Raw genomic sequence first — 25,635 nt, forward strand, 5'->3', positions numbered from 1 at the left:
CTATACAATGCGCAGGAAAGAAATGGTGACAGTATAAGATATAAACAAACTTACTGGGATAAGGCGGATATCCGTTGAAACTCATGATTCCAACCAGCTCTTTGTGCGTGCTATATTTGCTTGAAAGCTATTCCTTTCTCTTGCTCTTGCTTTCTGCTCTTTTGACAAGTTTTTGCTGGATTCTGGTTCTCTGGTTCTCTTTTTCTCTTTCACTCTTCCTTTCTTTTCTCGTCCACTTGGACTTTATTTAATACTCCAAGAAAACACGTGACTCTTTCCTCGGTTGGTCTTTTGGTTTATTTGCAACCGTATAAATCCGCTGTCTTGTTCTCTGTAATCGTAATAATTGAATCTCTTTATCGGAATATGATCGTAACTCTAACCGTAACCGTAATCGTAATCCCCGTCGCAGTTATCGTTCTATCGTTCTATCGTTCCAGTGCCTATGATGTAACTTTGTAAACGGTCACAAGCTTCGGGAAAACACGGGCCGTTCCAGTTGTCAAAAATGAGAATATAAAATAATCAGACCCAATCTGACATTTATCGCAAAAGTGATAAAATGCAGCAGCACTCGAAAGCAACAGGGCATGCGGAACTCTATATAACAAAAGAAGAGAAAGGACCCCGCGTGGGACCCCTGCCCGTGGCTCGGTCTTGGCCCCTCGGCCCTCGTGGCTGGGGGCAACGGGGGCTGATTTAGTCGCTGATCCCAAGGCGCGTACGGTGCGTAGGGTAGTTGGCAACCTGGCCGCGCCACACAGTAAAGTTAGGAACTTAGGATCCACTCTAGAAAGTGACTCTGTAGGCGGGTTCAGACAATAAAGTGGAGCGGGTCTGTCGCACGCTCTGCTTCTGATTAAGCAGATTCTATCGTCAAGGGATCAAAAGGAGCTCAGTCAGTAGAAAAGAATTCTGTTAGTTGCGGTCTTGCAGACGGTTAAGCAAAGTAGAGAGAAGAGCGCAACGCGGCATCAATGATCAAGCGGCTCTTAATAAAAAATAAAAATTCAACATAAAAAAAGACAAGGAAAAAAAAAATAAAAATAAAACAGACAAAAAGACAAATAAAATAAAATAAAATAAGATAAACAGAGCCAGTAAGAGAATGATATTTCGTACACAAAAGCAATGCTAAACAGCGAATAAGCTGAAGAAACAAGTAACTTACTGTAATTCTGGAAGAAGAGGCGTTTGAGCCAATCATTTAGTTAAAAGGGGCGGTGCAGGTTAGATCCGACTGGGGGGACCGAGGGACTTGGCAAATGACGAGGCAATCAAGTAGCTCTGGCGGCCTCAGCCTCAGCCCCAAACACTTTGCCCCCCAGGCCCCACCAACCATGTGAATTGTTATCAAATGATGTAAATCTGGAATCTATGACAGGCGCCAGGTGATACACATACGGAGTAGCTACCAGCTGAGAGAGCAAGGGTGAGGTTTTCTCAAGGTTGATTTATATATAAGCCTTAACTATACGTTTGCAAAAGTAACTTCATGATTGCATGGCGAATATGATTTTCTAGAATCTTGTCGCGTTCAAAACTTCCAAAAAAAAATATTATTGAGCCCTGGAAGACATTATTCGAGACGATTAATGTCGAAGAGACAATAGAATTAAAAGAATTAAAAGATTGAAAAAAAAAAAAAGAAAAAGAAAAAGAAAAAGAAAAAATGATGAACTCATTGAAAAGGAATTACACAGGACGAATAGGAAAATGGTAATAGAAGAATGGTATCAACCTGTCGATAGATCCACGGCCCTGTCTGCAACAAAGAACCAAGAAAATTCATCAGTTTCATAACGTCGTCTAGGTGCTAAACACCACTTCGTTGCAGAATCCAGAAACGCCAAAACAAATCGCCCAATACTGTCCTCGAGTTGTGTCCTGCACGTTTCTTCAAAGATACAAATGAAACCCAAATCCCATAATCCGGGTCCTGATAACGTCGACGCGCGCCTTGAGGACCATGGAGCGCAGTCAGGACAGAATGGTCAAAGACCGTACTCTGATAAAGAAAAACCACCGAAAAGTCAACTCCGATCAAACGACAAGCATAAAGATTAATCAGGCCAGCATCGAGGTTCCAAATCAATGCTTCCCCTCGTCCTTCAACCAATGTCTGACCGTGCCAGTCACGCTGAAGCCTCCAAAGAGCCAATCGTTCGCATGTCTCCCGCAATCCGTATAGGTGCCTTGGCTCCTTGGGCGCTCGGCCATCTTTGGACGCTTCCTATTATGCGAGCGAACATTAAAGTTTGCGGCAGAGATATGCGGCAGTACATGGGCATGCTCATCATGGGCATATCCTTCTTCCTCAGGATACCTCCTATCGCGAGCTCGTAGCGAAGACTCTGTCACTGGGGATCGACTTCGTGAGCGGGACCGACGCGATGATCTCCGACGGTGATGCTCATCGTCATGTGCATGCTCGTGCGATTCGTGCGATTCTCTCGAATCTCGCGAATCCTGTCGTTCCTGGGATCTTGATCGATGTAGCTGCGTGAAGCTCCTTAGACGCTGAACCATATGTGGTCGCTGAGGGACAGGCGCGTGGAAGTAGCCTTCCCGTCCACCGTCTGTGCCAGAAGAACCGCCTGAGTTTGTAGAGGACGGTGAGAGTGCTGGTGAGCCCACAGGTGCGGTGTAGGATTGCCGTCTCATGTGGGAGATCTCATCAGGATGTGGGTGAGAGGTTTGTGATGTAGCAGCCATGGCCCTGAATTGCCAGTGCTTTGCGTATGGTCTCAGTGTAGTTGGTCAAGTTGGTAAAACTGCCTATCGGCGTCGCGTATGTGGCTTACAATGTCCGCGTTGAATTTGCTGACAACTGATCGTGAAAGATCAAACTGAAACCCGAAGCTTCCGTAAATGTAGCCTGTAGAGAGTGGTGCCCCTTGAGGACAGCAACAAATCCAAGCACAAGCTCTGAGGGCAGATCAAATCTGGATAGCTCAATTTCAGCTCGGAGGCAAAGGTATGGTCCAATCAATGGGGACAAGCGTAGCTTGGCAGCTCAATGGCTGACACACAATGCTGCACTCGATCTCGACTCGATCGCAAATCTTTTTTGATCAATAGACTCGTTCAGTGTAAAAGAACGATTGTACGGAAAAGAGCAATTCAATCCAACTTTCAGCTCAGATGGAAGGCAGCATCTTCCTCTTATCTGTTTTTATGCATATGCTTTCGACCATTTCATACTTTCGCCCTACGAAGCCCGCCAAGAAACACGGCTGACGAGGACAAGGGACGGCCCAGAAACCCTGCTCCGCCAAAAGATGGCACGAAATGTGGGTGTCAAAGGTAACTCTGGCACACATAAGCGGTGAACGTGCGCCTAAAAGGGCGGAACGTGATCGGCGAAAGGACGAAGCCAAGGGTGTGGCTGTTACACTGCAGAGCCAAATCATCGGTTTTCGATAGAAGAAAGTCGCGACGTGCCACTACCTTGATGACTCAAAGCAAGGGCAAGGAACGCCAAGTACCTTGTGTCCAACCAGCGGACGAGAAAGAATCTTTTTCGAAAGCTAGCAAAGGAGAAAATCTCACGGACAGGAGCGGGGGCGTAACGTTTGATCTTTAGCTGCAACCAAAATAGCGCCGTACATGTAATGTTCTATTGCTCTTCGTTCATTGATTAAATTTGTATGCACAGTACATTGCAGCAACCTGCTGTGTCGGGTCCGAGGGAAAATATCTCGGAAACGTGCTCGTGCCCAATTTTTCATGCGCATTGCGGATGCCGGTTTGCTCAATCGAGCTTTGGTCTGCTTGCCCGCGGTCGAATATACCATTGGTTCTAAAGTCGTCTTTCCCCAGTTTGGGTCAATTATTTGCGCAAGTAATTGTAGCTCGACAAGATATTAGTGAGGTCAGCCTAGAGCCGAAAAAGCACCTAGCCAAGGGTGTTCCGTCCTGACGTCTGGGGATAATATGGGGAACGAATGAAACCCCCGACTTGGCCTTTCCTCTTATCGTTCCCTGCTAGAAGTGCTAGGCGATGATGTAGCTTCGACCTTCTAAAGGTAAGGTGATAAAATCCACGGTAACATCGCCCCTCAAACTTGACCAAAATCGCTTGAGATGCTTGCCAATGGTTTGTGTATCGTACTCGTGTCTTTGTTAGCCCGAATTATCCGTGTTCATTAGAACGTCGATCTCCCGATCGAATCCCGTGCAGCTCGATTCTCTTTTGATGAAGTTGATTCTATATTGATAACTCGCGTCGTGGGGTTCGTTACTTTTCTTTTTTAGGTCACTCCATCGAAGTATTTTTGGGAAGATTTGTTTCTGCTCGTTCTCTTCAAATTTCGTAACAGAAAAGAACGTGACTAGTTAATCATTGTTTCCCTCTCTTGGAGTTGCGAATCTGCGACGCGACCGCTACATATAATTTAAGGTTTAGATGCTTGGCGCTGTATTGCCAATGTTGTTTAATCGTCGTCTTTTTCTGATCTCCCGATATCAAAGGCCGTGACCACCCTTAGGAGCGCCCGATTATTTAGTAGAAACGTATTCGAAAGCTTGAAAATTTCATAAATCAAATGGCTCGGGTTTGACAGCGGTCAGTGTTTTGTCAGGAGGGAAATGCTGTTCGAAGAGAACCTACATGATTCAATTGCATAGTCAGCACAAGGTGCATCTCTTTCTCATTGACAGTAGATAATCAGATCTCACAAGAAAGGTCATTCAGGACAATACAACCGCTATGTAGCATTTTCATGTTGCCGATTAGAACGCTCTTCTGTGCAGCTGGTGCGTTGATGGACTTGGAGAAGAGCAAAGCCAAGCCGTCTCATTCAGAGACAAGTCTTCGTAGCTTGAGTAGCAGAATACGAATCTCGAAAAGGAAACCCTGTATAGTACAGGGAATCTGTGTCCTAGAGGTGAAACGTTCTGTGATTGAGAGGACCAGGGTCCCATAGACAAGAATAATGGGCTGCTGGCACCAATGCTGCTGGCATCAATTTCCATCAAGCATTCGGAACAAATAGGGTGCCCATCTGAAACAATGCCCTCTCGTATAATGTATCGAACTTTATGGCAACAAAGGATTATCCTCGGCGGGTTTACATTTTCAATAGATGGAGGAGATGAAGCAATTCAGGTATGGTCATGTAGTTGGGCACTGCATTTCGTTTTATTCAACCACGATACAACCGCTCTTCTACAAAATGGTGACCACTCTATCTATTACGCCATTGAGAGCTTCGCAATCGTCAAACTTCTCAAGCCCATCTTTGTTACAATGGTCTCGTCATTTCCCCAAGAGATGCTGGGAAGGATTCAAGTCAAATTACTGGGTACAACACAGCGAACGCTAAACAAGTCGGCTCAGGGTCTACACCACTAACGGTATTTCAATTGATAATAGATATAGATCTAAACGCCTAGATGCGGGCATAAGGTGATCAGAAGATGAAATGTTTTATGATGGCCATGGGGCGGAAAATGCAAAGTGTACGAATAGCAAGGAGAAGAAACAGGGATGGATGTGGCCCATGTGGATAAAAGTGCAAATTGCGCCATTCCCTCGCCTATACATCCTGGCTAACCACACCCTCCAAGCCAGCAAAAATCAAACCTTGAGCCCACCAACCGTGCTATAAGTCCTTTGGTGTACTCCTTCCAACGTAGATGCCCAGAAAATTATTACAAAAGAAAAATTATTTCCTCGAATGAAAAGAACGCACGCTTTCAAAGACGAGTTGAAAATGCAGCGAAAAAATAAAGCACGTCACGCAAACAAAGGGAATTCTTGAATCAGAGAAGACGCTACACGCTCGAGATGCTGAAACAACAAGAATTTTTCACAAACCGGTCACAGACGACAACGTACTGTGCGGATCTGCTAAAAGATTCGAAGATGATTCTGGCGGGGAAAAAGCAATTATGCACCATGCGAAGGGGATGGGCGATGAAGAACATCGTCTACATCTCGGAAAGAACGGGTGCAGATAATCAGAAAATGAGATGGGGAATCAAATGAAAGTCGTGGGTCGAAGGAAGCCGTTAAAGCGTTATGCCAACACTCGCAGTCGGGGTCCGTCTAGCTCAGCTATGCCATCGGTGCATGCCGCCGTAATTGGTTCACCGACGCTGACAAGAGGTGCATTATCTGGACGAAAACTATAGAGACGGACCTCTGAATCCTCGCCGCCAGTGCACATTCTCGAATCGCTAAGTCCTATGCAGGTGACAGGTCCGGCATGGCCCGCAAAAGTGCGCTCGCATTTACCAGTCCGGGCGTCCCAAATTTTGACTGTGCGGTCTTGTGCTCCAGAGACGACACGGAGGGTATCAGCAGCAAGAGCCCAGATGCCCTCGACATGGCCGAAGAAGGTTCGCAAGCACCGTCCCGAACTGACATCCCAAAGACGAATGTTGTTATCCAGGGCACCTGTCAGCATGTAGCGAGGCGGAGTTGGTCTGCCGTCATGGAAGACGGAGCTGTCTTCAAAGCAGAGAGGGGGCGAGCGCGAACGGCTGCGCTTGCCTGACTCATTCGCAGTATCACAGCCGCTATGGTTGCTGGCAGAATCATCGTGATCGTCACATTCAACATCCTCATCTTCAAACTCGAATTCGCGAGGCAATGGCAACACTTGTTGGACAGGTCCGACGTGGCCTTCAAAGACCTTGATGCAGCGCTTCGTGTCAAGGTCCCACAGGCGAATAGTGCAGTCATCAGAGGCAGAGAAGACTGTACGGCTCGCCGAATCGACCTTGACAGAGTTGACCCAGTCAGTATGACCGCGAAGCAAAAACGTCGATTTGTCTTCAAAATTCCAAATCTTGATAGTCCTGTCCGCCGAGCCGGAGGCTAGCAACTTGGAATCAAAGTGCAGAGTGATGATGGCGTCGCTGTGCCCCGTAATGGTCGAAAGACATTCGCCGGTGCGCCAGTTCCAGATCTTCAGGCTGCGATCGATGCTCCCGCTAATGAGCTTTGTGTCGTCGAACTGCAAGCAGCGAACACCAGACTCATGACCACGGAGCGTGCGAAGTTCCTTTCCAGTCTCAATGTCCCAGATCTTTATTGTACTGTCATAGGAGCCGGTCGCGAGGATGCTGTCGTCAAACTGTAGGCACATGACACCGTTCGTATGACCCTGGAAGATCTTGGTGGAGCAGCGACCATATTTCCAGTTTGTACCAACCTTGAACCGGTCCTTGTAGACCTCCTTCCATGGTCGGAAACGAGGGCGGAAATAGGAATCGTTCGTATCTGCTTTTGTTGTTTCTACGCAAGCCTTCTTATTGCTCAATAGTGGGTCAGGCTCATCCGATGGGCTGCTTCGTTTGCCATTGGCATTGAGGGCTCCTGTTGTCGCGCCCGGTCCATTCTCTACGACGATCGTGGGAGCGGTTTCAGCTAGAGGTGTGATATCAGGGGACCACTGGTTGAGGCCTCGTCCAGACGCTCGTAGTTGAATCTGCCGCTTCGATGCCCGTAATCTCTTGCGCTCCAAGAGTGGAAGACCCCAGCCGCATTTTGTACACTTGCGGTCAATGTGCTGTTCGCACATCTTGTGCCATACGACATCGTCATCGGCCAAGATCCGCCATCTTCGGCTGACCTGGGCAGCTTTACATAGTGAGGTGGTGTCTAGGTAACAGAGAATCTTGAAAGAAATCTCTGGAGGAAGGGCGGAGATGAAGTCAATGCGAATGAGATCGCGAATGGAAGCGGAGATGAAGGAGAGTTGGGGGAAGCAGCATTGTGAGAGGATGCCGCGAAGCATGAGATTTCGTAGTTTTGAAGGTGCAGCGGAAAAGAGCGACCAGACATGGGCGATGCCCTGCTGATCGGCCATCGACAGCGTCTCGAGCTCCTAAAAGTTACATCATATCAGCACCAGTGTGAAAGAGTGGTCGGTTTGAAGAGAGGTTTGCTTGACTTACACGCTGTAGCTGCTCCATTGAGGGCTCGTCGGCTTGCCTTCGACACTTGATGTCTGGACGATGTCGATAGCAGTATTTGGTGTTTGTGTTTGTCTCTTTGTGCTTCTCTTCCGTGCCAAGCAAGCCCAGAGGTGCGTATTGTTCAGGAATATGTTTGGCCAGGAAAGGAGCAACGGTTTGGTCGCCAGCTCTGCGGGTAGTCGATAAGGACCGGATCGCAGACTGCTCTTCAGGATGGGCGTGCATCCCTGGCTTATCGCTTGTTTTTGGCTCCGCTGAAGCGTTTGGTTCGCGTTGCGCAATCGTTTGTAAAGGTAAAGGCGAATCCAGAGAAAGCGATTGACTCAGTGATGGTCGAGATGGATCCGTCTCCTGGGGCGGACTGTGGGGAGGATCCATTATGATAGTTTCTCCTAGCGCTTCGGTCTCAGCGGTGACGTGCGAATGCGCAGCGGTTGCGATACTCTGATTATTATTGCTGATAGCGGATCATGTCAGAGTATGCGCAGGTTGGTTGGAGTGGGGCTGAACCGCAATAATTGCGAGTCGGCCACAACTGATACAAATTTGCCCAAGAATGGCTCAGTATTTTCAGTCCCAAAAATTAGAACGGTAAGTTTTAATTGATAATCCTTCCGTTCTAGTGGTACTGCGCATAAATTTTGCTATTGTGCTCGTGCAATCACGACAATTCTCAGGACTTTTTGCCTGCCGTATCTGCCAAACTGATGAGGCGACGAGGAACTGCAGTGTTTGGAGGCAAATGGGACACCGGGGTGGAGGCAAATCTAAACCAAATATGGTAATATAAGCGAGTTTAGCTTTTTGTAGATAGTACGCTTAACTATTTCTGGTCAGGATAGTGCCAGAGTGCTGATGGGATAATCATGCGTGCTAAGCACGCAATATGTATTATAGCACCTCTTCTTCCACCGCTGCTCTACTCGGTCTCACAGGGCTCTTCTTGGGCTGTGCACAACCAGGGTCTGAAGCAGAGAGACCGCTCCTCGCGCTCTCCTTGCTTATGAATTAGCTGCTGATCTGTTCAATTCATTACCGTTGCTTACTCAATGCCATTCCCGGAAAACAACCCATCGATTAAACATCCAATGATTCCAAATTTTTAGTTCAGGGACAACCCTGGGACCCCGGATTCCAAACGCCCGGAATATTTTTGAATAGGGATAATCAACAATATACTCGAAACACGGGTGCTCAAAATTTACTTGTCTGTGTGATGCTGACGCAGCTTTGTATCATCATGAGCTCTGGTATCGCAATTCTATGAACTAGTTTTGAATTTTTTTTTTTTTTTTTTTTTTCCCCCTCAATTCCGTCGAAAGGGGGAAAAGGGGTGAAAAGGAAGAAACGAGCACCAAGAAATGCCAGGTATAAATTGAAATTTCTCAAATTGTACATGTTTCTTCTCTAGCTCGATCAACATTGTCTTGTCAAGAATGACCTCGTTGATATCATCGATAAGTGGCTCGTCGACGGTCAGTGAGTACACAGAGTAACCTCCACCTGCCCTTCTGCCTCGGTACTGCAGCAAAGTCCGGGGCCAATTTACCGTTATTCCGAGAAGTCTATAGACCTTTAAGGACCCTAGTTGCTTAATACATAATGCCATATTGAAAGTAGATTATAGTCTCGCTACATAAGCCCGATAACGCCGATTGACGCCTGCTTGTCTGATAACGGCGAGAGCTCATGTGCTAAAGACATCAAGCTCTACCAAGTTGCTCTTCTCAACTGAAGAACGCATTTTACATGCCGCCGAAAATCGTTGCTGAGACCCTTGCTATCAGTGATTATACTGCAGCCCATATAGATTTGAACTGAGCACCATGATGCCGTAATGTTATCGATAATAATTTTCGTCGATCCACTGTTTCCGTGAATTAGCTACACTTACGCTTAAAGTTATCGCCGAATCAGCTCCTGAGAACTGAACAGAAGATCACCCTTTGCAGCTATGGACTCAGCAGAACCACATACGAGCTCTCCAGGAGGGAGTGTAATGCATGAGCAGAAATCGGAGACGCTCTTGGAGACATTAGTCTCTCATTTACTTGCTTCGAAACGATCACTATCGTCAATCAGTCACGTCTGGCGGGCAAACGAGATTGTCAATTCAGCGCGGGCATCACTGGAAGAAGGTGTAGTGCTGGGTGCACGCACTGGCTTTCTCCGGAGGGGTATAGATGATCAGATTGCCGTTCTGGCTCGGGTAAGAGCAACGGTCGAAGAGGTCGCTCGTGAAGGTCAAATGGAGTTCAAAGTAGGCCCATTACGAAGATTCAGCAAGTCTTGCCATGGACGCCTGACTAACGGTCAATCTAGGCCGTCCTACGAGACCTTGACGTTGCAGATGCCAATCTCCGGCAGACATTAGACCAGCTTCGATCAACCGCGGTCGAGGGGGCATTTCGACCAAAGGACGAAGAGCAGAAGTGTCTTCATGATTTTGTCGACGAAGAGGGTGTGGATGGTCTCATGTCTGCCCTTCGAGATCTTATCGACCAGACGAATGTATGGCCTACATCTACAAGTCTATCCACTTAGTCTGCTGACCTCGCTCAGGATTCCCAAACGGCGCTCGCAGAATCCAACCAGGCGTTTGACGACGATATTGGCTCCCTTACGAATGCTCTTGCTACGAAGCTGTCCAACTCTACATCCCGCGATGGGCTCCATTCGCCCCTTCCTTCTCTCTTACACTCGCTAGAAGCTCATGCGCAGGAGGTCGCTGATCTACTTGAGTCCCTCGTTCGCCACTTCGATCTCTGTGTGACGGCAATTAAACACACCGAAGGAGGTGGGGCTGCAGCGCAAAGCATAACAGGTGACCTTCCGGCAGGCGTTGATGTAGACCGGGAATTGAACGATGCTCCACCGGAGCCCATCACCGATGAAGAACGTCAAGAAATGTTTGACGTTCTCCAAAAAGATGCGGCAGAGGTTGACGACGTGGTACTCGAAATTAGGGAGCGCCTTGCTGAGATGGAATCACAATACGAACTGGCTACTGGTCATGTGAACAGTCTGTCTAATGACTATGCCACTATGGTTTCAATATTCAAAGACATGGAAGAGGTGGGCACCCGTCTGCCCAAGTACGTAGTACAAAGCCGTGAGTATGTTACGATCTGGGATGAGCAAAAGCTATCTTTTGAGGAGCGCATGGAAGAACTGGACGGTCTTAAAGAATTCTACGAGGGGTTCCTTGGAGCATACGATGGGTTGATTATTGAGGCAGCCCGAAGGAAGAATGTACAATTGCGAATGGAGAAAGTTATACAGGAGGCGACAACCAAACTTGATCGTCTATACAACGGTATATATACAAGGTCATTGATCGAGGGTGCACTAAGCTGATGTGGCGCAGAGGATATGGCAGAACGAGACGCCTTCCGCCAGGACCAAGGCGATTACTTGCCTGCAGACATCTGGCCGGGCCTTGTCAACCCACCCCGCCGTTATGAAATGGTATCAGTGGACGAGGACATGGAAGACCCTCCCGATCTCCCCCGAAAAGTTGTAGAGCTGGCCTTACGTAAGGCTCAAACACGACTCTAATCAGCACACGGTCAGCAAGTTGCGTCAAGACATCTTACGAAAGAAATCAGTATCATAGGCAGCTCGTGTCAGGGCTCTCTTTGATCAACACTGGGCTTTCCAACCCGTCATGATCCCCTTTCATTTTCTCTTTATTTCAGCTAGGAGGCTTCGCGCAAGGGAAACCATCCTTAGCTTATATGAGGACATTTTGGTTTTCTTCATTCCGATAGGTAAGAATCTTCTTGGATATCTTTTGCATACCTGTACATGCTCTTGGAAGGAATATATATTTCTATGTGGGTATTTTAAGACACCGTAAGATCATTTCTAATATCTCCTTCATTTCTTGTGTCTGGTTGAGCCGTTGATCAGCTTCTTTTTAAGATGCTTCGGCATCTTATTTTTGCGTTGCTCTCGCTTCTCCTCCTTCACTTGTTTCTTATGTTCCTAGACTACAGTTAACACAGAGTTACTGGGAAATATATTAATGAAATCGCACATACCTTCTTCGTTTCCTTGTCTTCGAAGCGCTTGCCCCTTGGCCGCTGCTGGTCTTCAAATGATTTCTCTCCTTCGTCGTCAACGCCCTCGGATGAAATCTGGCTAGAGACTTCATCATCATCACGTTCTTCTTCTTCGCCGTGGTCTTGGGCGATTTTGTCAGCGAGCAAGTCACGATAGACGAGATCATTTGCTCCACCCTTGCCGACCTTTTCGGCATCACGTTCAATGTCGTACACTTGCTCCAAGGTCTGCGGAATATATTGTTGTCGGAAAACCTCATTCTCAACCTCCTCTTCGGCCTCATCGGCCTCCCCACGGTCGGCGTACAATGTCTCCAAAGTTGCCTCCATGCCAGCCACTTCGAGAGAGCCCTCGATGGCAGTGACGAAACCGAAAATGGTCTTTTCGGGAAGAGTATCAACGCCCTTGCGCTTGAAGAAGTCGCTGACATTTTTGATATCCATTCGAAGAAATTCCAGACTTCGCGGGTGGTCGTGCTCCACACTTTGGCTGACATCGATCATCCAAAGCTTGTTCTTGTGGTACAACAAGTTGTACTCACTCAAATCTGCGTGCACGAGGTGACAACTCTGGTACATGATCCGCATATAGCCTAACAGCTGCAGGTAGAGGGCTTGCCAGCGGTCTTCTGCGTCCGGACCATCAAACACGACATCTCGGAGACGAGGAGCAGGCCAACCCTTCTTGTCACCGAGGAAACCCATGACTAGAACATGAAGACGAAGGTGAATTGGTTCGGGGCAGGGAATGCCAGCAGCGTAAATACGCTTCAGGTTCCGCATTTCCTTCTCAGCCCACACCTTGACCATGGCCCGATTATTGCTCTTGTTATAACCGGATCTGAAACGAAACTCTCCTGTCACATACTTGTCCCGGTCCTTGAATACCAATATTCTTGTCTTGTAAACCTTGATCGCTCGGTGCTGGGGAGCGGGTGGCTCATCCGCAGCCTCGTCGGTGTCTTCGGGCTCGTACACCGCGTGATAGACGTTGGCCTCCTTTCCAGTAGACAAACAGCCATTGATCTCGGAGACAATGTTGCGATTGATCATCTGCAGCAAGATCATCCGAGTGCGCGGGTCAAGCACCTGCTCAGACGTAGCGCGGTCGCTCTTGTCGCCGACCCGGCCGTCCTTGCTTGACAGACCAGCCTGACGGTCATTCAGCTTAATTTTTGCTGCATGTCGTGAAAGGGAAGATATTTGATCATCTACAGATGCAGACAGGTTGGCGGTAGGTCGTTGCGGGTTCGTCTTGGGGAGTTGAGATTTCGGAACATCTGGGTCATTGGCGGTTTCGTTAATTTTTCGTTGGCGGTTGTAAGATTTTGTGAAATCCGCCGGGTTTGATGAGACGAATTCTCCAGCATCCATATCCTCCTCGTCAAAGATATCATCATAATCTTCATCCTCTTCGTCTTCGCCATTGTCTAATAGATGCGAGCTTCCATCGTCCTGGAGCCCGATTCCGCCTGCTTCCTCATTGTCTGGGTTTGTTGAAAGGTAACCCTTATTTGGTATATAGGTATGTGTCGGTTCCACGCCATTCACGAGGCTGGGATATTGGGGCTCCTCTGCTGGTTCGCCCATGTTGGGTAGCCAATTCGAAATTTGGTATTTTTCCGAAAGGATGATTATTTTCAGCGACTCATCCCACTCTGTTTCAAAAATGAATCTCCGCAAAAAGCTTATCGGCGGAACATGCCGTCAGCACGTCGCGACCAGCCCTAAACAGGAACTCTTAGGATCTCTTGACCCCAAACGACGCGTCGCTGCTGCTTAACGTTCCCCCCGATAAGTTTATTTGACGCGCCAAATCGGCGGTGCTTATTATTTCCAGTCTCCAACCTGATAGGGCGAATGGGTTCTGTTGAATCTGGAGTAATATAAAGGATTTTGATAATTGGATTTTGATCGCGCTGTGAGGGCGCTCGGAGCTGTGCTACACTTTTTCCCAAGCTTCGCCCTCGCACCGGCGGCACGGCAGCCATGCATATCAAGCAGATAATCATTCAGGGCTTCAAAAGGTTTGCTACCTCAACAAATGAATTGATATTCCGCTACTAAACGCGCTGTGCAGCTACAAGGAGCAGACGGTCATCGAGCCCTTTTCTGCCAAACACAATGTCATTGTCGGCCGTAACGGTTCGGGCAAGAGTAATTTCTTCGCCGCCATTCGATTCGTCCTCAGTGATGCATATACTCAGATGGGCCGCGAAGAGCGGCAAGCGCTCCTTCACGTATGTGCCCCCCCCCCCCCCCCGGGCTGGCGAATATTATAACTATTCCGACTCAGGCCTGTGAAAATGGACTACAAGAAAATAGCTGCTAATGCGACTGTAGGAAGGATCTGGATCTGCGGTCATGTCCGCCTATGTCGAGATCATTTTCGATAACAGCGATGATCGATTTCCCACGGGGCGACCGGAGCTCATCTTGCGGCGAACGATTGGTCTGAAAAAGGACGAATATTCCTTGGATCGGAAAAGCGCAACCAAGGCAGATGTCATGAATCTACTCGAATCTGCTGGTTTCTCACGGTCCAACCCATACTATATCGTTCCGCAGGGCCGTGTCACGACTCTCACGAACATGAAAGACAGTGAGCGATTGAGCCTGCTCAAGGAAGTCGCGGGAACACAAGTCTACGAAGCGCGACGAGCCGAGTCGTTGAAGATTATGACTGAGACGAACAACAAGCGCGCAAAGATTGATGAACTGCTCGACTACATCAAAGAACGGCTAGGCGAGCTTGAAGAGGAGAAGGAGGAGCTGAGAAGCTACCAGGAAAAGGACAGGGAGCGGAGATGCTTGGAATACACCATCTACCATCGAGAACAGGTCGAGATTGCGAATGCGCTAGACAGCATCGACGAATTGCGACAAACAGGTGTAGATGAGGTGGATGACAGCAGAGAGCGATTCATCGCCGGAGAAAAGGAAATGTCAGATATTGAAGCGGAACTGAATGCGCTCAAGCAAAAGATTGAGTTTCTCCGACTGGACAAGGGGCAGCTTGAGGACCAGCGAAGAGAGACGGCCAGGACAAAGGCTCAGATTGAGCTTGAAATAGGGGAATTAAGTGAAGGCCAATCTTCTGCGCAGCAGGCGAGGGCGCGCTATGAGCGTGATTTGAAGGATGTACAGAATGCCATCAGTCAGAGACAGAGTGAGCTGTCGCAGATCACACCAGAGTATACCCGCCAAAAGGGTGAAGAAGACGCCATTAGGGGTCAGCTCGAAGACGCAGAAGCTACCCGCCAACGGTTATATGCGAAGCAAGGGCGCAATGCGCAGTTTCGAAGCAAGCGGGAGCGGGATGACTGGCTGCGAAGGGAGGTTGACGGAATATACACTGCATTAGCGACCTGTAGAGCCGTCCGAATGCAGTCAACAGAAGAAGCGTCCGCCTTGCAACAGGATATTTCGAGCATGGAAACCGAGCTCAAGGACCTGCGGGAACGATTCGACAATAGAGGCGATAGCATGCAGACAGTTTCTGAAGAGCTGCAGGCAGCCAAAGATGAACGGGATCGGTTGCAAGACCAGCGAAGGTAAAATTTTGACTATTTTTCGACCTCCCCCTCATTCAAGATGGCAAGAGCTACGGCTAACCCCTAAATATAGAGAATTGTGGCGTGAAGAAGCAAAGCTGGGCTCGATTATGAGCAACGTTCAGCAAGAGCTCGACAAGGCTGATCGAGTACTGTCTCATACCATGGACCAAAACACCAGCCGTGGCATTGCGGCAGTCCGCCGAATTAAGCGTCAACACAATCTTGAAGGAGTCTACGGCACCCTGGCAGAGCTGCTAGAAGTCAATGAAAAGTATCGCACAGCAGTGGAGGTCACTGCTGGCAACAGCCTATTCCACTACGTTGTTGACAATGACGATACAGCTACTCGAGTCCTTGAGCAGCTCCAGCGAGAACGCGCTGGTCGTGTTACTTTTATGCCACTCAATCGTCTGCGACCAAGGGGGGTCAACATGCCCAAGGCAAATGACGCGGTGCCATTGATCGAGAAGATTGACTTTGATCCACTATACGAAAAGGCATTCCAACAAGTCTTTGGCAAGACTATCATTTGCCCCAACCTTGCTGTGGCCTCTCAATATGCCCGAAGCCACGGCGTTAGCGCCATTACCCCTGAGGGTGACCGATCAGACAAAAAGGGTGCGCTGACCGGAGGTTATCATGATCCGCGGCAGTCTCGTCTCGAGGCCGTTCGAAACGTCGCGAAATGGCGTGACGAGCATGAAGTACAGCGTCAGCGGAACTCTGAGCTGAAGCGCAGCCTCGAGCGGCTTGATCAGGAAGTCACCAAAGTCATGGGCGAGGTGCAAAAGATTGAGCAGCGAAGACAGCAGCTGGAGAATAGCTTTGGCCCACTCCAGCAAGAACTACGCAGCCGGAACGTCGAGCTTGAGAATAAGCGCGACAGTCTGGAAACCAAGAAACGGTCACTGACCAGCGTGGAGGCCCGACTCAAGGCGCTCAGCGACCAGCAAACGTCCTACGAAGCCGAACTGAACTCGGAATTCAAAAAGAACCTGACTGCAAACGAAGAGCAACAACTCGAGCGCCTGAGCTCTCAGGTGCAGGACCTCCGCAAACAAGTGTCCGAGCTGAGCTCGACACGCAGCGACCTCGAGGCCCGCAAGTCTGTCATTGAAGTCGAGTTGCGCGAGAATCTGATTCCGCGACTCGACCAGCTCAAGTCGCATGAAATCGAGTCCGCCGTCAACGGCGGCTCGCACAATCTCAACGAGCGCCGGCGCGAACTCAAACGCATTGACAAAGCGGTCGGCGCAATCGAGAGCAAGCTCGGCGAGGCCGAAGACGCCATTGAGCAGGCGACCACGCAGCTGCACGATCTCGAGCAGCACAAGGCCGAGAAGCAGCGCGAGCAGGAAGACACGGCGCGCACGATTGAGCGGTACCAGAAACGCATGGAGAAGAGCATGGCGAAGAAGGCGCTCTTGACTGAAAAGGCTACCGAGTGTAGTCGCAACATTCGAGACCTAGGCGTCCTCCCCGAAGAGGCTTTTGAGCGGTTTGAAAAGACCAATTCCAATGCCGTAAGCTTATTTCCCTTCCCCTCCTGTTTCCGCATTTCAATTCTCTCATCCTTCTCCCCGTTCTCTAAAGCCTTTTCCATTGGACTCGTATTTTATGAAGCATCCCTTTCTCTCAAATGTATATTCTTATCCGCATCTAGGTCGTCAAACGCCTCCACAAAGTCAACGAAGCGCTCAAGAAATACAGCCACGTCAACAAAAAGGCGTTTGAGCAGTACAACAACTTCACCAAGCAGCGGGACATGCTGACCAATCGTCGGTCTGAGCTCGACTCGTCGCAGGCCTCGATTGAAGAACTCATTGAAGTGCTGGACCAGCGCAAAGACGAGGCTATCGAGCGCACCTTCAAGCAAGTCTCCCGCGAGTTTGCCAACATTTTTGAGAAACTCGTCCCCGCCGGCCGCGGACGGCTCATCATTCAGCGCAAGGCAGACCAGCCTCTTGACGGCCCTGCCGATGACGAGGAGGAGTCTGAAGACGAAGATGATGAACGACGACACCAGCATCAGAGCGTAGAGAATTATACCGGTGTCGGTATCGCTGTTAGTTTTAATAGCAAACATGATGACCAGCAACGTATTCAGCAGCTGAGTGGTGGTCAGAAGAGTATGCCCTTTTTTTTCTATCGTTACTTTGTCCTTTTGCCTTGGAGTCTTTATCATTCCCTTTATCATTACCATGTTGTTTCATCTTTCCTTCCGTTGTCATTTTGCCTCGGACTCTCATCACTACTCTCTCCTCGTCGTCTGATCTGCCTTCCATCCTGTCTCTTCTCTCTTTCCTTCCCCAGCTCCCAACCCGTTCAAACCATGCTAACTTTACTCTTACTCCAGGTCTCTGCGCCCTGGCCCTCGTCTTCGCCATCCAACAATGCGACCCCGCGCCCTTTTACCTCTTTGACGAAATCGACGCCAACCTCGACGCCCAGTACCGCACCGCCGTCGCAGCCATGCTCAAGTCCATCTCCGAGACGTCCGAGAACGGCCAGTTCATCTGCACCACCTTCCGCGAGGAAATGGTCATGGTCGCGGATAAGTGCTACGGGGTTGCCTACTCGCAGCGCAAAACCAGCGATATCGATGCCGTTAGTAGAGATGAGGCCCTGACGTTTATTCGGGGACAGAAGCAGTAGCTTTTTCCCGCCGCAGGCGGGGGGGTTCTCCCGCCTTCCCGGAGGGGGGAGCGGAGCTGTCCCGGTGGTGGCTGGAAAGGGGGGGGTGAGGGCGGGGCGGGTGAGACGGGCTATATGCTCCGGGTGGGAAGGAAAGCGGGAAAGGGGAGGTTTCTCCTGTGAGAAAAAAGGCGATGGACGGGGAGGAAGGGAGTGTTTGCTCCCTGTGACAAGAAGGAAGAAATGTTTACATTGTACGGCATCGGCATCGGCATCGGCATCGGCATTACTATCCATCCTAGTTTGACGCAAAGGATAGGACAGGATAGGATATACGGCGTTAGGTCAGGGGCGTGTGTCTGGGAATTGTGTATTTGTTGTACTGTTGTACTGTTGTATTGTCTGTTTGTCGGCTCTATCTTTCTGTCGTATATTTATATCTACAGGTATATCTATATCTAGCATTACCACATCCACATCTCATAGACATCTCATTAGTTTGCTATCAAAGATCTAACGGGTAAACGTTGGTAAGGTAGTAGTATGCTTCATTGAGTTACACTGTAGATTTTGCGTGTGCGTCGCTATGATAATGTATTGTACTACTTTGATATTGGCAGTCCTTTTGCAAGGATGTGATATGTAGATGTAGTATAGGAAGTGAGATAGGATATGCAAAACATGAGAAGTGCAATGCAATGCAGTAGAAGGTAACGCAATACAGCCAATACAGTCAATGCAATTGGTCAAGTACCATCGCTCCAGCTTGACAGTCAACGCAGCCAATTTTCGACATCAACATCCCGCGAGAACATGATCCAGTTGCACTCAGCAGTAAAACTCAGATTCGAAACGAAACGGAACGAAATGAAATGAAATGAACGAAACGACACCCTAGACCCAATACCCAGCAAAATGCAATTCAACACCTTTTCAGCCCTTTCAATCGAACTCCCTACCACAGCAATCAGTGATCAAAGTAATCAATTACGCCTTGACACGGTTATATTTAAACTCAAACGTCGTGCTGTGATTCAAATACTGATAATTGCCATTCGGGTTGAAGGGATCCTGATACGTTTCCACATCGCTGCCGAGCCAGACGGTGCCCGCGTCGACCGTCTTGTTATTGTCATACGAGTGCACGACGCTGAGATAGTAGCCCGCGCCGACGACCCACTGCAGGCCAAACGACAGCCCGGGGGCCTGGCACGGGGTGCCAAAGGCCGCGTAGGCAATGGTCGGCTGGATGGCCAGGCTGGCGAAACAGGCGACGTTGGAGATGTTGGTCACGGGCAGGTCGTGCTTGGGCGGGGACAGGTCGGTCACGTCGAAGGTGACGCGTGCTTCGATGCTGTGGGGCGAGCCGCTGTCGTAGAAGTTGGTGATGAGGAATTTGTGGTGCTGGTCGGCCTGGCCGTCCTGGCCGTCCTGGCCGCGTTGGATGAGGCCTGTATTTGCGGCAGCGACAGGGGCAGGAGAGGCAAGTGTTGATGTAGTGAGTGTGGTGAGGAGAAGCGTAATGGTTGAGAGTAGGAGTTTCATTTTGGGCTAATGTTATGCTTGCTTGGCTGATTGACCGATTGACCGCTCAGATCAGATGTTTCGATGTTGGACGCTTGAAGGGATATATCACACTGAGATAGTAGTGTTTTGTAAATAAGTGTACGGAATAGTCAAGTCAGTCGTCAGTCGTCAGTGCAAAGAGGGATAAACTGAACGAATGAAAGAAAGAGAGCGAGAAAAAAACGGTAACATATGCAGAAATATATACAAAATAAATGCGTTAGTTAAAAAAAAAAAAAAAAGAACAATGTACGAGCGGATATGTTAGCAGTTACTCAGATGTGAGGCTGAGAGCTGAAATGCTGAAATGCTGAGGTCTTCGTATTAGTCCGCGTCACGAGGTCGACGACGTCGCTTTTTTCTCGTATTCAGCGACATATACCGTACAGTACGTACATTATCTTACTGTGCTTAGGTTAAGCTGCTGCTGTTAGTTGGCTTAGCGACGAATAAAAACGAGCGCATTCCGGTCTGAGCCTTGAAAGGTTCTGTGCTGGTTGTCTGTCGTTTATAAATATCGTGTAAGGTGTAGGATCATCGGGGATCTGCCTTTGTTCGGATGGCGGGGTTTGTAGTGCTGAGCTTAGATGCCATATCTTCAGCTCGTGGTGCAAAGTTAGGTCAGTAGAATGTCTTTATATTTTGTTTTGATAGTTTTATTCCTATTCTTATTCTTATTTAAGAAGCGGCGGAGTAGCTTAGTTGCTGAATGCTTTTGCTGTCTGATGAGTGGAGTTGGGCAGAGTCGTATTTGTCACGGGAGAGACAGAATGTTGGTGAGTGTGGGTATCAGTTAAAAAAAGTACAACGGTATATGACAACGACGTCATTCGACTCCGCTTGACAGCAGTCACATAATCCTTCTACACTCAGGCACTGTATTTGCTCACGTACAGTATTACATGAATTGTTCAGCAAACGATATATTCTTTATAAAATTGTTTAGTATATTTCCTGTGTTTAATTTGCGTTTATCTACCGTAATCTCCACCTGTCAGCGTCAAATGTCAGTAGACTACTGTACCAAGGTTCTGTCCGCCAGACCACCTCCAAGCGGATAGCGGTGCAATTTTATTCCGTGGCGTTCAGTGCCACAATCTAAATCCATAACATCTTGATAGAAATGGAATTGTTGGGAGGTCAAAGAAGTGTATGCAATGAAATCATCGGACATTAGACATGATAGTACTACAGACCAAGCAAGAAATGACTGTATAAAAACAATATTATTGTCAAGTCATATTGATGCCCGATATGCCTATCCTTTGCCACTCCTCCCCTCTTTTTCTGTTATTATGTCATTATGTCATTACTTACAACGAGCCCATTATATTATATTTTTCTTTTATTACTTACAACGAGTCTATTATGTTATTTCTTTTTGTTACTTACGATGAGCCTATTATGTTATCATGTTATTTTTTATTACTTACAGAACCTACCAGGCCACCATTATTAATCAAGCAACATCCCTCCACAATATCATTTGAGCATAGACCCAGTCACCCACGAGTACTTTGTACTCTGTATGCATTCTAACATCATACCACCCCTTAAACGTTCAACATATACGAGCACCTAGTAGGAAGGATAGCACCATGCTCTTTTAAATGTAACTGAGGGATGAGCAAATAAGCAGATCCCTTCCCAAAAAATAAACATTTGACAGACGTTCCTGTACTTTGTACCTACTGCAGATTTTCTCATCACACGTTTCACATGCAAGTAAACTCAACTCTCCCCTCGTATGCAATAAATGCAGATCAGCAATCTCCTCTCCTGTCCCATGCCCTCCTGCCCTTGCCCTGCATGCCCAAATGCGTAGAAGTACGATGCCTTTCTTCTCGACCTTCTCGAAACTTGCCGAGCACTGCCTGACTAACTGCGCAATGAGCAATGAGCGATATGCACCCTTGCACCATCTGCACACTCGCACACCCGCACTAGAAATAAGGGTCCAAGTTGCCGATCGTTTTGACCTACCAGATGCCAGAATTAATCCCCATCAGGGTACTTTGTACTTTGTATGAAACTACCTAAGGTATCTTACCTACCTTATATGTTGTCATATCATCGCGATCTACGATCCTCACTCCTCACTCTTTCCCTTCTGCTTATTCTTCTTCTTTTGCTAGACTCTAGTGTACCGTGTTATCATATGCTTGTACGCGTTTCATCGGCAGCTAAAAGCTCGGCATTCGGAAATCGGAACTTCACTTACCGTATCATAACAATTCACTATCTTCGCTATCCATCCATCCATCCATCAATCGATCATCAAATGAGATTGTAAACTTGAGAATTTAGACTCGAGACTTATACGTTAGATATTCTGCTCTTGAGGCATTACATCAGACTAGATCTACTTCTATCGGTCTATTGTACGCACCGAATGCCGATATCCGATATCCGATATTAGCCAACTACCTACGTTAGTATGTTTACCTTGATGGCATTCTCCACCATGTTTGATACGATACTCTGTATTCGTGATATACACCTCTCTACCTACCTTAGCTCCATATGATGACTGATGACAAAAATACGAGTCCTGCAATAGTAACCATGTAACACACTCAAAGGCTCTGGAATTTTGGAATTTTGTACTCTTGGAATCTTGGATACTGGACTGGATACCGGACTGGATACCGGACTGGACTGGACACTGAACTAACTCAAGCAGCACAGACAATAATACAGCACTTTGTAGATTCTAGAGCTCTTCAATATAATTGATACTCCGTCCGTTCCGGGCGGCTTATCGTAGCGTCCACGACTCTGCCGCGGAAACAACCTAAATAACTAACTTACATGTAACTATCGCACACAGACCTATAGATGAACCGTCTAGTCCGCCGTATACAGTATCTCGCGCCTCGGTGCGCATTACCATCCGACGCCAAGTCCGCGAGCGGACGAGTTCCGCCTGGGGCTGTGAACAAGTGACAAAGGACAAGGGCAAGGACAAGGGCAAGGACAAGGGCAAAGTGAATTTGCGAATTCGGAAGAGTCTCGGTCGGTCGATCGGGAGATTTATCGGAAACGAACACGTCCGACAGTCCTCTTATGCTCGTACAGTATCTATACTCGTACAGGGTTATACCACTGTAGTGGCTGGACATCCCACCGATTCGCCAAGCGCCCTCGTACTATGGTAAACAAAGACAAGGAACTCGACACGATGCGGGGACAATCTACCTTACTTTATACATGATCAGTTCAGTCCGTCCGTTTCTCATCTGTTTCTCGTCTCGACTCACCTACCTAACTATCCTCAATCAGATTACCTACCTATCTATCATAGGTATGTACTGTACACACCATACAGATAGTCGCGAGTTTACGAGTACACTGTAACATTAGTACAGCTGGGATAAACGCAGTTGTTAAAAACGTAAGATATGGCGCCACTCTGACATCCGTGCATCACTACTTTGTACCTTATCCACCGTATAAATTACGGTACATTTAGTGTCTGGGTCTACCGACCTGAGGTAATATACAATAGTTAGTTGATACATTGTACCTGTGAGATTAATAATGATACAAAGGGAAAAAAAGATTAATAATGAAAACATTCTGAGACACAACGTACAAGTACATACAAGCATATAAGTCCAAGGAAAATGTGACTTGCGATCCCGGTCCCAGTCCCGGTCCCGGTCCCGGTGCCCTTCTAAGATCGACAGAAAGCCACAAATGTAAAAGAGGCGTTACAACATACGCCCCAACGCCTCGGGGCGTCTCTGGGGGGTTTAGATTTTTTCGATTCGCGATTCGCAAGTTTCAGCAGAACAGGCCGTCACAGCTATTATTTGATTGCCAAGAAGAAAAAGAAGGAGGGGTCCCAGGGTTCATCGCTCGTTGGCAGCACGAGGAGGCCAGGGCGCCACAGGGGTGGGATGTAGGTGTGTCGGTCGCTTGGACATGCATGTTTTTTTTTTCTGTTGATGGACTTCTTCAGCCACACTGAACATGAGGCCGAGGGGCGGACAATGATTAAGTTGTCGATCGGACTGGTGTTATTTGCTGTGCTAAATGGAGAATTTAATTTGCGAATCGTATGAATGGGGTATAATAAATCATGGATGATATAATATTGATAGGTTTCAGTTCTAGAGCATTCATTCTCTATACTTTGGACATGGCTTGAGATCTAATAAAGTTTGTCAAAGCTCTCAAACTATCGATAATAGTCAAATAACGCACTGAGCACAAAACGTGGAGGCATCTCTCATAAACCAATATCCCTATTCCAATTCTGTAGTTATAGAGGGGTCTCGAATTGGTGTGGATCCAATAATGAAAAGGGAAACCAGGTTGTGGAGGTGGGTCCGAGGGTCTACCGTCTTGCACTTGCACTATCAAGGGCTCCGTTGGAGTTGTCGGCTGGGGCCCCATCATTTTCATCCCTCCATCGCCCCTTTAACCAGACGAGGTATCGTACGAAAAGTGAAGCGATTCTTCGACAGGATATGGCGTGGAGATGGGGATGGCGGATGAAGGGAAGATAAAAGGGTCCAAAAGGGGACATCTCCACACCCACACACACGGAGTATTCGCTCGCTAGAGGCAACCACCATCTCCGTTTTCTTACGTCCGCGTTGGCGCGTTGGGGGAAACGATATCGGCGACGACAACAACGACGGGGACGCGACTACAAGGCTTTCAAGGGTCATCCCTTTATCAACACCTGTCAGGTCCACGCCACACCCTTCTTTTCTTTTTCTTTCTAGCCGCCCAGGTCGAGGATGGGTCGGCCGAGATATCCAAGTCCATGTACAGGTACTGATACAGGTACAGGTACAGGCACAAGCCTACGCACAAACGCAAGCACAAACGCACGCTCGTTTTCTGTTGCACCCCTCTTTTTTTGCCGTCTGAGTGGGTGTGGTGGTTCGAGTGTGTGCAGTAAAAGAGTCAAGATCGGCTTGTTGAGGACAGCCACAAGAATCGCTCAGACACTTGAGCACTATCACCACCATCATCAGGGTCCAGAGCAACACGAGGATCTACAATTGTTTTGTTTGTCCCCTTGAACCTTGCTGATTATGAGGGTGTGTCGACGTAGCTATATCAACCACATCAAAAAGGAAAGTGTTGTGAGAACATATATACTGTACTATCCTTTGTTATGATAATTATAAGTTTTATATTGCGGGGTCGACAGCGCGTCCTGGGGCTGCAATCGCTCGAGCACAGTTCGTGATGTGCGGTGGAGCTCGGTCCGCTGAAGCTGGCTTGGTCCATTTCGAGACGATCCATGCGCACACCTTGCCCAACGTTGTCTTGATGCTGTCCAGAGCCCCAAGCGGTGATGATACCCCACATCTACCAAATTTTCGGGAAAGACGAGCGAGGTGTTTGTGCGAAGCCAGCAGAGCAACCATGAAACCCAACCATCTTCAGCAAGAGGACTGTAAATCCAGCCCATAAGACAAGACTTTCTAGATGGTTATTCCCCACACCGCGCGTCATAGGCAGATATGGCTAAGATGTGGAGAAGATAGGTCAGCAAAGTGGATGCGCGATAAGCAATTGTTTCTCCAGACTCAGTAGTAACAAGCGGGACTGGTCGATTTCCATTTCAACTGCTCCCTACCCCAGAATTATCCTTGGCCCAATCGCAGTTGTTGGTCTCGTCCACTGCGTTTGAGAAACGTGGGTGCCACAGATGATGGCAGAAATCAGTCCACAACTGATCCTATTCTTTGACGTGATTCTTGTCTGATGGCGGGCCAATTGTCGGCTTCATTCTATGAGGTGGTAAAATCGTCCGAAATATCTCACCAGCAATTTGGCATCAGAAAACCACCCACCGCTCGGATATGAACCGGCAAGATTGCGGGGCCCAGATGGTTCCTCCCGGACTCCCCACTTCGAAG

The 25,635-nt window shown here is 48.2% G+C and overlaps 8 protein-coding genes across 8 annotated transcripts; 2 read left to right on the plus strand and 6 right to left on the minus strand.

The window, feature by feature from the left end:
* Positions 1-2,091: 2,091 nt before the first annotated feature.
* On the minus strand, positions 2,092-2,715 carry L228DRAFT_269129 (hypothetical protein; the record flags this gene model as incomplete). The annotated part of the gene is made up of 1 exon (XM_018335238.1): positions 2,092-2,715. One exon carries the CDS (start codon positions 2,713-2,715, stop codon positions 2,092-2,094), a length of 624 nt encoding a protein of 207 aa, XP_018187221.1.
* A 152-nt stretch (positions 2,716-2,867) lies between these two features.
* L228DRAFT_157192 (hypothetical protein) lies at positions 2,868-3,386 on the plus strand. The gene has a single exon (XM_018329358.1). It carries the CDS (start codon positions 3,020-3,022, stop codon positions 3,308-3,310), a length of 291 nt encoding a protein of 96 aa, XP_018187222.1. The 5' UTR covers positions 2,868-3,019; the 3' UTR covers positions 3,311-3,386.
* Positions 3,387-6,023: 2,637 nt separating this feature from the next.
* On the minus strand, positions 6,024-8,154 carry L228DRAFT_211828 (putative E3 ubiquitin ligase complex SCF subunit sconB; the record flags this gene model as incomplete). Its single annotated transcript, XM_018329909.1, has 2 exons — positions 6,024-7,838; positions 7,909-8,154. The coding sequence occupies 2 exons, from the start codon at positions 8,152-8,154 to the stop codon at positions 6,024-6,026; spliced, it is 2,061 nt and encodes a 686-aa protein (XP_018187223.1).
* Positions 8,155-9,667: 1,513 nt separating this feature from the next.
* L228DRAFT_248384 (putative kinase activator) lies at positions 9,668-11,911 on the plus strand. The gene is made up of 4 exons (XM_018332834.1): positions 9,668-10,189; positions 10,252-10,440; positions 10,492-11,245; positions 11,297-11,911. Exons 1-4 carry the CDS (start codon positions 9,884-9,886, stop codon positions 11,485-11,487), a joined length of 1,440 nt encoding a protein of 479 aa, XP_018187224.1. The 5' UTR covers positions 9,668-9,883; the 3' UTR covers positions 11,488-11,911.
* L228DRAFT_248386 (Serine/threonine-protein kinase Rio1) lies at positions 11,452-13,644 on the minus strand. The gene is made up of 2 exons (XM_018332835.1): positions 11,973-13,644; positions 11,452-11,916 (listed from the first exon to the last, which is right to left on the minus strand). Exons 1-2 carry the CDS (start codon positions 13,581-13,583, stop codon positions 11,809-11,811), a joined length of 1,719 nt encoding a protein of 572 aa, XP_018187225.1. The 5' UTR covers positions 13,584-13,644; the 3' UTR covers positions 11,452-11,808.
* Positions 13,645-17,598: 3,954 nt separating this feature from the next.
* L228DRAFT_157400 (hypothetical protein) lies at positions 17,599-18,790 on the minus strand. Its single transcript, XM_018329361.1, has one exon. It carries the CDS (start codon positions 18,479-18,481, stop codon positions 17,876-17,878), a length of 606 nt encoding a protein of 201 aa, XP_018187226.1. The 5' UTR covers positions 18,482-18,790; the 3' UTR covers positions 17,599-17,875.
* On the minus strand, positions 18,791-20,196 carry L228DRAFT_157423 (hypothetical protein). Its single transcript, XM_018329362.1, has 2 exons — positions 20,157-20,196; positions 18,791-19,821 (listed from the first exon to the last, which is right to left on the minus strand). Exon 2 carries the CDS (start codon positions 19,727-19,729, stop codon positions 19,172-19,174), a length of 558 nt encoding a protein of 185 aa, XP_018187227.1. The 5' UTR covers positions 19,730-19,821; positions 20,157-20,196; the 3' UTR covers positions 18,791-19,171.
* A 2,291-nt stretch (positions 20,197-22,487) lies between these two features.
* L228DRAFT_248392 (hypothetical protein) lies at positions 22,488-23,007 on the minus strand. The gene has a single exon (XM_018332836.1). It carries the CDS (start codon positions 22,870-22,872, stop codon positions 22,558-22,560), a length of 315 nt encoding a protein of 104 aa, XP_018187228.1. The 5' UTR covers positions 22,873-23,007; the 3' UTR covers positions 22,488-22,557.
* Between the last annotated feature and the right edge of the window lie 2,628 nt (positions 23,008-25,635).

The sequence above is a fragment of the Xylona heveae genome, assembly GCF_001619985.1.
Source record: "Xylona heveae TC161 unplaced genomic scaffold L228scaffold_7, whole genome shotgun sequence".
NCBI lineage: Eukaryota > Fungi > Ascomycota > Xylonomycetes > Xylonales > Xylonaceae > Xylona > Xylona heveae.